At 38.9% G+C, this 13,744-nt stretch overlaps 1 protein-coding gene across 2 annotated transcripts in view; it reads right to left on the bottom strand.

Annotated features, from left to right (window-relative positions):
- Nucleotides 1-13,744, bottom strand: part of Crppa (CDP-L-ribitol pyrophosphorylase A) — a 255,107-nt gene that overhangs the window by 176,973 nt on the left and 64,390 nt on the right. For both annotated transcript variants that reach the window (XM_028768829.1, XM_028768830.1), the window contains exons 4-5: nt 5,270-5,374; nt 1,720-1,765 (exon numbers count right to left, since the gene is read on the bottom strand). In XM_028768829.1, the coding sequence (XP_028624662.1) occupies nt 1,720-1,765; nt 5,270-5,374 (151 nt within the window). The remainder of the gene's footprint in view (nt 1-1,719; nt 1,766-5,269; nt 5,375-13,744) is intronic.

Below are 13,744 nucleotides of genomic sequence, written 5' to 3'. Positions count from 1 at the left end.
ATCAGAATCTCCTCTAAAGTCCTAGAAATAAGCGCCTTAAACAATAAGGAAACTCCTCATTTAGTTTCCAACTAAGTCAACTGCTTACACCAAGCCATGTAAGATCACTCAGAATTAAATAGGACACCTTGAAAATACCATGTTAGAAACTGTTACCTAAAGAAGGAAACAGTTGGCTTAAAATAATTATGTTTGCATGTCTGCTGGCTCTGATAATATGTGGGGAAAGTATTACAACATGGAAAATCAGCAGTTTGAAACAGTTATCTCCTTCTCGCTCACACCGCCTCTCTACCTAAGCAATGCACAGCTAACTTAGAAATACAATCAAACTGAGTTTTCTATGTCGTTGTATTAAAAGCATAAACAACCACAGCATGACTTTGCCAACTGCTCACGAAGAAATATTTATACATTGCCTGGCTGATATGTAAATATATGTCAACTTTTTGATTTATGGTTATAGATTAACTATTTACAAGCACAGAAACACAAATTATGTGACATTAATGGTTTGAAACAAAATATTCTTGACGGGAAACAAATCTGAGGGTAAGTAAAACACAGTCTCACAATTAGAAAAGAGCTCAGCTTCCCACATGTGAGGCCAACTGTTTTCTTACAACTCTAAAATGAAGCTATGCATCTAGGCCAAGGGTTTCCCACCCCAGAAAAAGACTGAATTTAACAGTTTACTTTACTTCTCAGCCAAAACTTGAGCATGTCATTTTGCCCATAGTCTAATTTGAAAAAGAAAAAACAAAAACATCAGTTTCCTGTTTTCTTGAGGACAGAGGGGAAAATCTCTGGTCTTACTACTAAAATTGGGTGTTTAAAATGGGAGTTCTCAGTCAGAGACAACTTTATCTCCCTTTTGATATTTGAAAACTTCAAGAGATACTTTTTGTGGTCACAGTCAGGGGGCAAAGGAGAGGGGGCAGTGTTGCTGGCACCTGGGTGGAATAGCCTGGGGACTACTAAACAAAGCACAGAACCCTCCTGAGATCCAAGGATCTTCTGACCTACACATCCAGGATGGTGCTGAACTTGAGAACTCTGACTGGAACCACAGAGCCTGCAGAACACAGAGAGAATTCCCTTTCTGTGCGCTGATTACATCTTCAGCATAGTAATAAATACTACATGGTCATTAAATACACTATGTGGGATCTTAAGGGCTATATAGTGATGAAAAGCAGGCATTGTGATCATATTCATGATCACTCTTCTTGAAAAAACTACATAATGCAGGCATGGTCAGAAAAAAATAAGTTTGTTTTGAATTTTTTTTGTTGTTTTAAAAGTCATCTATTCCAAATTCTCTAAGTTGTACAAACTGTCATTTGGAAGGCATTGCTCGCTGCTCTGACAGGACAGTGCAGAGGGACAGGGACAGCCTTCTAAGCCTTAAACAGGAGGGACCTTCACAGGTTTATTGAAATATCAGTTTCTACAGTTGCCTTTCTGAGAGTACTGATGCTCCATTCTTAATAGGCTGAAGTCTTTCTCTTATAAATATTAAAAATCAATGTGGTATAATAAGTGGTATTTCACAAGCAGGAAACAAAATAAAATGCAATTTTCAAAACACAAATCAGAGACCTCCGTGGCCTCCAGGCATCTGTCCTCCTAAAATGTCTGAGATTTAATTGTCCTGAGAAATCCTCAGTGGCCTCACATCTGAAACTCAGGAGCTGACAGTCACAAGGTCAAACATACCCTTAATCATGGCCTCAGCTGCACACAGATCTTGTTTGTAGGTCACCTAAAGGACAGATAAACCTCATTAGACTCAACAGAGCAGGCAGGAATGTGAATGCAGTAAAACAAAGCCCCAAGGAAATTCTTCCCTCTGGAGAAACTGCACACACCACCCAAGTGATTTCCAAACGCAAGAGCCGTTAGATGGTCACATTAAATCAAATTCAATTTCAACAAATTATGAAGATCCGAGTCTTATATTTTTGACTAAGTTATGATAGCACGTAGCAGTGGTTACTCAAACATGATTACCAAAACTGGTGTTTTATAGTCAAAGAAAACGTGTAAGCGTTCAAACAGAAGTACTCACACTACTGTTGTATAAGATTGCACACTGGAAAAGAAAGAGGTAAGGAAGAAAGGGGGAAGAGGGAGGGAAGAAGGGCTGGGAGGCTGAGGAAGGAAGAGCATCTCCAAATAACAAAAGCTGACCAGCTCCATTCTAAGCTGAAATTCTCAAAAACCGATTTACATTTCAAGGGACTTCTGAATTGGAAAGGTTTTTGTGAGACAGGTTAGCTGCACCTTGTGAATTTTTTTCTTAAAAACACAGCCTCTATAAAAAGAATCTATAGGGCACCACAGTGTGCCTAAGGACAATGATGTACTTTCCCTAATAGCAAACAGCTTGCTCATAATTCCACTCTGCTTGTTGTAAAGTAACCTTCCATGGTATGCATATCTGGTCTATGGCAGATCTTCCCAAAGGCCATCCTGAAAATACAGAACACCTGCAAATTGCCACCTTGTACCGTGGAACTGGAACATACAATGAACAATAAAACAGTATCAAGTCAGTTCAATAAGGCTCAATGGATCATCATTCAAATGCCCAGTTGATTAACAATGTCAGTGGCCTCAGCCTTCTTATGTCAACTTTTCACCTAACTAATCCCTTTCCAGAGTGTCAGGTTGTTTGTGCTTTGCTTTGTTTCCTCTAAATGATCTCCTCTATGGATTTTACAGATGTCTTGTTTAGCTCAAGGAGATCAGGGAACTTCTATAAATGACATTCCTCTGCTGGGTCTTTACCCTAGCGGAAGGTTGAAGAGCTGCAGTAACAGCAAACCCAGAAAGACAGATGGGACCAATTAACGAACCTACTAAAATCAAAGATGACATTACTATGCCATCTCTAAAGAAAGTACAACTCATGGTTCTCTGTGATTCTCAGTACTACTGTTACTCTCCACAGTACATTTCTGCAGTCTACAAAACAAGGACAAGCTCAGTCTATGGATTTGCCAACTGTGAAGTTTCCAATTCCAATAAGTGTTTACAAAAATTTTTATTAAGTGTCCTGCCCTTCAGACTACTAGGAGCAGAGCAATGGCAGGACCCATTGGAAACTTTGACCTCTAGGGACGCCCCTTTAGTCAAGGACTTCTTGTGAAACAGAGTAAACCTAGTTTTGAACTATTTCTTAATTTCAGGTTAACGACATATCTGAATATCAAACTAACTAATACTTGCAATTTAAATAAGAAAATAATTTGTATAGCCATTGTCTGTTGTATAGCTTAAAGTCCAGTCAGAAATCAAGAGTATACCTAGCTAATTCACTTTCCATTTTCCCCTACTTTGAGTGGTAAACTATATTCTAAGTTCAAATTAATATTAATACTGGACATATAAATCCATGTAAATTTATCACCAAATACTAAATTAGTGTTCAGAATTCTTTAAACTTCAAGCACAACAATTACTTACGAGTAAAATACATGTTTTTCCCTTAATAATAATAGCCACAAACTAGATCTTAAAAGCCCACTAAGTTTATTTCTACTGTCTCTATCGTATAGGTTATAGATATCTACACAAAGATGAATGATTTTTCTTACTTAGATTAACATATACTATGTGGTTAGGAACAGTTTTACAGCCAGGCATAGTAGCACTCACCTATAACCCCAGCAATTGAAGACTGAGGCAGGAGGAGGAGGAATTAAAGCCATTGTTAGTCTACATGTGATTTGCGGCTTCTCTGAGCTATGAGCTACATACCCCAATACTAGCAAGGGGGAATAATCTGTTTCTTTCCTAAATAAAACAGCAAATGTACTTCAAAGGAAATGTTACTGGAAACTGTCATAATTTTGTTATTCACTTCGCTAACTTTTAAAAAATGAGTTGTCCTTTCCTTATTTTGAATTTACCGAAGCATTGTGACAATTAGTTCTGAAGTTGACTCTCAGCACTTCTCAGCCTTGTGGGTAAGATCAGAATTGACACTGAGTTTCATCCATCAGCACAATCTGTACTTTTCCTTTGACCTTGCACAATACCCAACTATTGAAAACAATTACTCTTTAAAAAACCCTTGGAGTGATGGACTAACAAATTGATGTTTTTTTTCACTGACTGGTTTTCAACCTATGCTCAGTAGAGACCCTGGAGCCCTCTGGAGATCGATGAGGGCGGTCTGTAAAGGGAGATTGTGGCGAGGTTACTGTCACTCACCTAGAACAGCTCAGTCATGTCTCCTTTACATGTGCTATCTGCAGTGATTCCCCTGAGACGTGTGTTTAGCTAAGGAACCATCAACAGAAGAGAAATCTGACATTTATACAAAATTACTCTCTCAGGCATATAGGACAGGTTGCCCTCAGGTCCCAACCTGCACTTCACCTGGGAATACTACACTTACCTTTCACTCATTTTATAGGGTAAGGCACAAGAGACCTTTTTGCACCTAACCAAGGCACGGTGGCCCCAACTTTCCTTGAGTTAAGAGTACATTATACTTGAAGCTCCCATAAAACAACATCATAGGATAAGGGAGACATTGTCCCAATACTTGAACTAAAAATCTGTTAGCTAAAAGATACAGAATATTTATTAGACAGAGATGTCAAGTCCAGTGTGAATCCAAAAATGGCAGTTTTTGCTTAGCTCTAGTGGGGCTACAGAAGGACTGCTACTGCTCACTCTCAGGACTCCTCAGGTTTTTATCTGCCAGAAAGAGCCACTTTCCTATTAGCATGTAACTATGGTGCATAATAGGCCTGCAGAGCCACTCCCCTACTTTGCAGCTAAGGGTTTTTCTTTATAACTCAAGAAGCTTGCCTCAGTTTCCACTCTTCCCTACTCCTAAAGACATATCCCAGACCATGACCAGTCTTTCCCTCACCTCTCTGCCCCAGAAAGGTAGCCATGGCTGTGTGAACTACCCTGAAGGCCTCTGGCTATTTTCTTTCTCATATCTATAATAAAAGCCTTCCCTATCATGGATTGATCATTTTGATGAATTCTCTGCACCCTTGCTTACAATGGGTATTTTTGAACTTCATTTTCATGTTGTCAGTTGAGAACACAGAAAAAATATTCTTTTCCTAGGAATCTAATGCGAATTTACTTGCAGCCAAGAAGCCGAAACATCCTTACCTGCTGTTGTTCAGAGGCACCAGAGAGACTCTCTGCCTTTCAGGGTCCTTTCTCTTACAACTGTAAGGACAGTGCACACCCTCACAGGCAGCAGAAGAACCCCCACATGATGAATCTCTCTTACCTTCCAGAGGTCAGGGGACCCTTCTACAAGTTTTGCTTTCCTGTGACAGTATTTTAGGGCCAACTGCAAGCACTCTGTTCCAAATTCCAAGTCAAAATCACTACACTGATGACAAAGGAAAAAAGAAACAGACATAGAAGAATTAACAAACTGCAATTCAATTGGTGAAAAATAAAGCCAAAGAAACAAAGAGCCTTTTGTTTTACAAACAAGCAAAATATAAAGGAATCAGTCTGAGAACGAGCAAACTGGTTAATTATCTCTGGTTGTGTTATAGAATAATCCTTCCCGTACCCTAAAAATGAAGTAAAACAACAGGCTAATAGGAAAGTTATAACATCCCTAGAGATCAGGGCTCCCTCGGGTGTCTCAGGAGCCTGATCGTAACAATATTTATTTCTGTTGTTCATACTTGAAATTAGGGCTAAGGAATTGCCACATCCAAATTCTTCCTTTAACAGACACATCTGTAAGATTCACATCCCCTTCTATTTATAACACGACATGAAAACTTCATAGCTATTACTCATTTTAAAATTTAGAATAACAATATATCATTCTTAAAGCATTTATATTTTTATGAACACAAAGATGGTCCCATTTTTCATTGTATAGAAAAACATAAACTTGTCATGCTCAGTAAAACATAAATAACTGTATTTGTAAGTGGGACCATCAAAATCGCTACGCAATGATATAATTCGGCAGAAGCTCTGAATTGTGTACCAGCTACATAAAGGTAAATAACACATGAATCATGTCCTCAGCAGAGCTCCAGCCAAGAGGGGAGCTTGACTTCAGAAACTGGCAACAGAATGTTGCCTGCTGTGCTGGAAGCAGGTGTGTCTGCAGGGAACACACTGAGAAAAATGATCTGAGCTTATGAGGTTATCAGGAAATGCCTATCAGAGGCAATGGTCTCTGGTCTCCAGCTTAAGGAATAACTGGAGGATGAGGAATACTATGTAATAAAACTGAAGCCTTTTAAAAGTAAGAGAAATGAGACTCTCTTATTTTACAAGTGTGTGTGTGTGTGTGTGTGTGTGTGTGTGTGTGTGTGTACCTATGTGTGAGGAGGCTTAGGATTAGGGTTGTAGCGGTGGATTCTACATATCTGAACTCAGGTTCTTAGGTGTGTATGATGAGTACTTTACCCATTGAGTCACCATGTAAGGGAAACAGCAAGGACGCATAATAAATAATACCGCATTCAGCAGAACTTCCAATGGTATTTTAATCTTCTGGAAGACTACACAGTCCTAACTGTAGTAGCTTCGGAAATTAATGAAGAGAGTATAACCGAATATGCAGAGTCTCTATCTCACCTGAAGAGTCACAGCTCACATCTATTTTTATGCGCTATGTGGAAGATTTTCTAGGGATGTGTAATGCAGCATCATCAAGAGTGAGATTTGATAAGCTAGGAGGGATTTTGGTAGACTTCTGCTTTGTATTTTCAATGTCTTTACAGTATTGCCTAGTACAGGAGATGTCTATACAGGGAAGAGCCATCCTCTGATTAAACCCCAGTAATCCAGCCTTGATTTCTCCCTGACTCATCACACAAGACCATGAATGCTCTTCAGCTAGCCTTGCAGGTGCTCACAAATGCATAATGAGAAAAGCCATAGGATGAGCTCCTTTCTGCCTCCAGTAGTGATGGGAAGCACACTGGATGCTATGCTATGCTGCTGGCTATGCCATAGCTAAGTTTGTGGAACACAGAAAAGTGTCACGCAAATATATGTGAAATTTATTCAGGAAACACAGGCCAGGCTTGCTTAGAGACAAGTCTGTAGTGACAATTTTGGAGTTTTGGTTTCTTTAAAAACACAGAAATATTATAAGAATGTGCTTTTGTTTTAATACCAAGTGTGGTAATATGGGGCTGCTTTGGACTATCCACAACTGCTGACTATGATTAGCCTTGGGCTCTAGCAGAGGCATGGTTTTGCCACCTACAAATAGTTCTGGCAATTGTGTAATGTTTGGGATGGTGGGAAATTTTTAGAGTATATATAAATGCTAGAGTTCTGATAGGTGGGATGGGCAGTTGTTTGTTGATTAGGAAATTCAGTTGCACTTTGTTAGTAGCCATGGTCAAAGAAAGAAAGAAAAAAGAAATTAGATTAAGAGATATTCTCTCTCTCTCTCTCTCTCTCTCTCTCTCTCTCTCTCTCTCTCTCTCTCCCTCCCTCCCTCCCCCTCCCCCTCCCTCTCCCCCTCCGCCTTCTCCTCTCCCTCTCCTTTCTATCCTTTCTCCCCTACCTAGTGTTAGGGGGTAAAACTGGGAGGATAAAGGGTGGAAAAAGAAGAAGAATGCACAAAATAGCAAAGACAGATCATACAAGTCTGGACTTATTGTCAGATAGATTCACATTATAATAGTAATGGGGTTCGAAGACATTTAATAACACAAACATTTCTTTTAAAGTGAGTTCAGGATTCTGCAATCAATGAAAAATCTGAAATTCTGTTTTTCCAAATATTGATGAACTGATTCTTTTTACTAAAACATGAAAAATGACAAGATACGAGACACATATTTGAGCAAAGGAAAGACAAATGAAGCACCAAAGGGAAGTTCTGTTCTCCAATCTGCCAGAGCTAGGGCACATTCTGAGGAACCTTCAGATCGTCTGCAGTAATGGCTGCTTTGGGTCATGTTCCCACCACTAATGTCCAAGAATCCCCTTTCCCCATCCCACCACACTACTCACCTCCTGGCACTTTGGTAATGGCTGTCCTAGCACATGAGAACTCACTTGTCTTCATATGAACAGCTCATTTCTGTCATAAAGCTGCCAACTTCACTTATACCTAGAGCTCCTTTGCAACGTTCACTTCTATTAGCAATCTCCATCCTACGTATCCCTCTTACTCCCCCAGCCCCACACTAAGACCTCCTGTTTACCTCCCTGAGGCTTGAAGACCTGTGAAAACTCCATTTGCTTTTAATTAGGAAAATCGCATTTTCTTAGACTGCCCTCATCAACTAGTAGAGCATGATTAAATGTCTGGAGAGATTTATTACTAGGAGTCCAGATTCCTTCCTCTATTATCCAAATGTTAGGTGTTCTTTATAAACTCGGTCCACAAATTAACCATGTTGCCAGCAGTGGTGTTTGTTGGTAGTCTGTACATTTATCATGTGTATGTACACATATTATTAAGAGTCAAAAATCTTCCAGGCATGTTGGTACATATCTTTAATCACAGCACTCAGAAGGCAGAGGCAAGCAGATCTTTTTGCCAGCCAGAGGTACATTGTGAGACTGTTTTTTAAAAAAAATCTCTGCAATGTTTAATGCAATAACCATCCACCCATTTTCCTATAACTTACTTTGTCTCCCATTCTTCCAAGCGGACAATCATCACTGGCTGTAATCATTAATGTGTAACAGTCAGCCTTTGCCCACTAGCAAATATGTAGGAAATCTGTGATCACTTAAAATAAACTTACTCATCACACAGTTGTAGGGTGACAGAGATACCATCCTTCTAGCTATGGAGCTATGGGGTCTGACTCATCTGTTTACTCTAGTGACTTAGACTGGAGGAACAGCAAGTGTAGACTTTCTTATTACTGTGGTAATGGCAGCACAAGCGACAAACCCGAGAGTGCTGGCATGTTGTCAGCCTCCACCTGTTACATCCAGCAAGATCCCTTTGCCCAATGCAAATCAGACAGACAAACACAAAATTGAGAATGAGACACTTTGCCCAGAAGAGTTCATGGCAATGGTACAAAAGTCAGGAACTGTTTGTAATTAATATACCTGTGATGTGGCCCTTAGTTTTTTGTTTTAATTACTATCTTTTGAAAAGAAACCGTATGTCTTTTTCCCACCACAATATGTACCCCTGCTTTCCACTTTCCATCACTTCAATTATCAATTCATTGATATTACCAATACTGAGCATTTACATCATCGACTATGCAAACTTTTCTCACAGATAAAACACATAATGCTAAAAGCCCTTTCCTGAATAGGTTTGTTTCCCCTGTAATTACAGCTTGTCTTTGTTTTATGCGGTTAACTTTCTATATACATATAACTCTTTTACACTGCACACTGGGCTACTTACCCACATCTATTTTCAAGATATGCTAAGACTCATGAAATAGTCACCCTTGGGATCTTCCAGTCATTCCAACAGGGACCATTGTGCTTTCTGACAATTCCATAGGTATCATTCTCAGATGCTATGTGCCATCTTAGGGACATTCAAGATCTCTCTATCATTCACCCCAGCCTGTATATGCCTGGAAATCTTCTTTTTTAATTGACCCATGTTCCCCAAAACAAATCTCCAAGAACTCCCTATGGAGAGATTGTGTAGAGATGTGTGTGAAGACATCTGAGATGATACATTCAAGACTTTCCTCTTAAACTGGACAGACTGCCCAAACAAAACCATTCCAAAGCCAGAATGAGAAGCCACTAAGAGGCTAGCCGCTGGGACAGGGAGCAGGGCTGGCTCAGTCAGTCGTCAGTATGCAGAGGTTCTGCCTGTCACTGTTCGGAGTGCACCTCAGCCCTCCACTGCAGGCAAGTTCTGCTCATCGGACTCTTCCTAGAGCTGACTTCTTTACAGACTCCTTTTAATAAACATGTACTTTTCTTTCTATTCTCAGCTCTTAAACATAAAGGGTTCTTTGCTCACTGTCATTTGTTGGGAATCTTGTCCTTTTACTGAGAACCTGTTACTAATTCACCAGCTCTCTAGCTAACTTTCTTTCGTTAATGACACTCTTCTTATTCTTGATCTTAAGGACTTATGGCAAGCTGTCTTCATCTGTGTTCTCCTGAACGATGTTTAAGTAGTGAGCAAAATTAGATAAGTGTCCAGTCAGCTATTGGTCCCTATAAACAGAAAGTGATTGCACATTAGTTGCGTACATACTCCAAAATGTCATCTATAAAGATGGCATCCACTCATATTCCTAAAAATAGCATGCAATTGTAGCAGGCTTTTTTAACATAAAATCAAGAACTTGACTAACATGAACTCAAAATCTTGGAAAAATGTGTTGTGCATAATGTAATTATTTTTCTGGGAAAGGAAGAATTCCTTAATTTTCAGAGGTTTTATACCCCCCCAAAAGGTTAGAAACTATTGTTTTATGGAAATAATGTAATGGTTCACGACTACAAATAATCTGATTATAAATGCTTCTATCCTTCCATCCATGACAACATTCAAATTAGTATTGCAGTAGGGCAGCCAGGGAAGATTGCCCAACAGGGAACAATATATACATTAAAGGAAAGCTAAATCAAAGGCATGCATGCACAGGTTTCTCACTCTATCCTTGGAGAAGCATGCTAACAATATTCAAGTATTAACAAAATAGACCAGTTTACAATTAGGTAAACAATGAACACCTGCATTCAATTTATCATCTCAAAATCAAACCCGAAGCATTTTGCATACATTAACATTACTTGAATTATGCAATGTTCCTTCAAGTTGCATGAGACAGTTATCCAAGAAGCTTTGTTCTTACATTATATCAGATCATCTTCTGAGTAAACAATCTCAGACTGTGTCCAGATGAGGCTGATACAGAAACAGCCCCAGTTCTATAAGAAATAGAAGCATAAATGGTGTGCATAAATAAGCACAGGATTTCTTTTGGGATCGGAATTTTTAAATGGGTTTACATAGAATGCATTTGCAAAGGCCTTCAAACATCTATCATTAAAAAAAAAAAAAACTTTTCAGATCATTCCAAACTTGGTCAAGCCTGCACAGCCAACATACATTGTGGATGTCAATCCCATCCAGAGCTGTTAATTCAACAATGCATAGATTTTTAAATTTTTAATGTGTGGATACAGATAATTAGGACAAAGTAGTAGTATGGGAAACAACGTTACTGGCAATACTAACATTGCCCTTTTAGCCCTTACTGTTGACTTTCACAATGAAATATTGTGGAAACCTATAAAAAAGTAAAAATGTCACTGGAATGTTTGACTCTTATTTATCGTCTCGGGTAAATTACTCAAACATTAGAGAATAAAAGCAGAAAAAAAATAGTGGCCTAAACTGCAAGTCATTTCTCTGACGTGTCATGGAATTACCTGTTGTGTATAAATAACTGAAGGAAAACAAAACCTGCATCATATTCCAACCACAAAGATAAGAAAGATTTCGACCCTTGAAAGAACTGTCAGGGTTTTGCCATAAGCTCTTCAAGGGAGAGTAAGCGCTGAAAGGAGCCCAAGACCTAGAATTACTTTCTGCAGCAAGAGAATCAGCATTACCATTCAGAGGTAGAAGATGTGACAAAGCCAGTCTACTGGAGAGGCTAGTGATCAACAGAGTTGAAGTGACCTACTCGCAGACAGTTGGAAACTTATCTCCCAATGTTTACGTGAGAATATGAACAAGAATGATTAGAGATGTTAGAGACGGTCTGCTCAATAATAAAACAAATATGCATGGCGATTTTCCAGGCAATATGCTGAGAAGGATGAATGAGGCTGAGAAAGGAAGGGACGGGTGGGAAGCACACAAGCACATATACAATGAGGAGCTTGCTGTCATTGCGGCAGCATGCAAGAGACAAACAGAGATACCCGGGACCTTGTCAGACAACTTTCGTCCATTCAACTGATACATCAAAAATCATACCACATTTAAGCTTAGTGCAATTAGAAGTACAGCAATCTGCTTTAGCCCCCAATAGACTTTATCCTCAGTCTGTTACCAGACAAACCTATAGTTTCAGAACGATTTCCTCCTTTCTACACAGGATGACCATGAGCCCCTTGCTACTACTTCTCCCTGATCTCTAGCTTTCCCCTCACATGGTACATTTGGAACTATCCTGTGAGTCTTTCTCACTGTAGTCTAAGGCCCTCGGCATCAACTCTTCACTAAAATGACCTGTGAAACCCAGCTTCTGCCAAACTCTTCTCTTTTTTTTTTTTAATTTATTCACTTTACATCCTGCTCACCGCCTTCCTCCTGGCCACTCTCCCCACAACCCTTCCTCTATCTCCCTCCCCTTCTCTTGCAAGAGGGTGGGCTCTCCCTGAGTGTTCCCCAATCCTGGCAAATTAAGTCTCTGCTGTACTAGGCAGACAAGGCAGCCCAACTAGAAGAACATATCCCACAGGCAGGCACTAGCATTTGGGATAGTCCCTGCTCCAGTTGTTTGGGACCTACATGAAGACCAAGCTACACATCCGCTACATATGTGTATGCTCTTCCGTCTGGCACCTCTTCTAAACAAACACCTTTTCTTTATTCTGTAAGGTCTATGTGCTTCACACAAGACAGATACCATAACAGAAGAAGGATTAAATTTGCCAAAATACTAACCAATCAGACTGAACACTAACAAAACAAATCTTCTCAACAATAAAATAGAAGAACATGAATGAATTTCAATATCACTGTTTTCTACAGAAAGCGAGACAGATTACAAATCCATGATTTTATTAATATGGCATTTATTTATTTATTTATTTATTTATTTATTTAGATAATGTCTCTCTATGTAGCCCTGACTGTCCAGGAATTCACTATGCAGACCGAACCAGCCACATACTCAAGAAGATTCACTTACCCCTGCCTCACAAGTGCTGGGATTAAAGGCATATACCACCATGCCCAGCCCCGTTATGACATTTTAGAGTAGAGAAACTGCAGAAATAGAAAATAGATTAGTAGTATCCAGCGTCTCAAAGGGTGGTGAAAGGGAGTCAACCACAAAGGGGCACAGGGCACAGGGGGACCATGGGGAGTAAAAGGGGCATGAGGAGCATGTGGGGGGGCATGAGTCTATTTCCCAGGTGACAAACATAAGTTAGATAGTTTGTTGTGAAGTGTTCAGGACTGTATGCTTTGTGAATGCTTACCGAGAAATTTTGACTTTCCTGTAAAGTATGTCCCAGTGAATCGTAAATATAAAATATCATCATTTATAATAATAACAATAAAAAGAACAAACTACTTAGTAATAAACTGAGCAAAAGAATTTTAAGACTTCTAAAGAGAAAGCTGTAAAATTTGGTGTATTTTTTCTTAAGAATGTTTATTAGTAAAAAGGGGATTGTTTTATCCTTACAGTGTCCTTTTGAGTTCAATATTTAATTTAAACAAATTACGTAAGTACAGAATAAATGTATGAAAATGTATTTTTAATTGAGTAAGATTTGATTATTTGGCATAGATGCTATACAAGAATTACAACAGTACATCATCAAACAACCATCAGATAAATTACAAATAAAAAATAAGCTAATGTATTCTTAAAAATTATAAAATCTAACCATAATATTTATATTAAAAATAAGGTCCTAAAATTCCATTATACTATTAAACAAGATCAGTCAATAGAACTTTCTAAATATTTTGTTGTCAATAAATTATAAATTACAATAAACATCATATTCTTTCCCCTATTGCTGTAATAGTATCATGTTATAACAACTAGCTTGCAAAAAAAAAAAAAAA

The sequence above is a fragment of the Grammomys surdaster genome, unplaced genomic scaffold (assembly GCF_004785775.1).
Source record: "Grammomys surdaster isolate TR1022 unplaced genomic scaffold, NIH_TR_1.0 188, whole genome shotgun sequence".
In the NCBI taxonomy this organism is placed as follows: domain Eukaryota; kingdom Metazoa; phylum Chordata; class Mammalia; order Rodentia; family Muridae; genus Grammomys; species Grammomys surdaster.
Note: the sequence above shows the minus strand (reverse complement) of the source record. Positions and strands in the feature narration are given on the sequence as shown.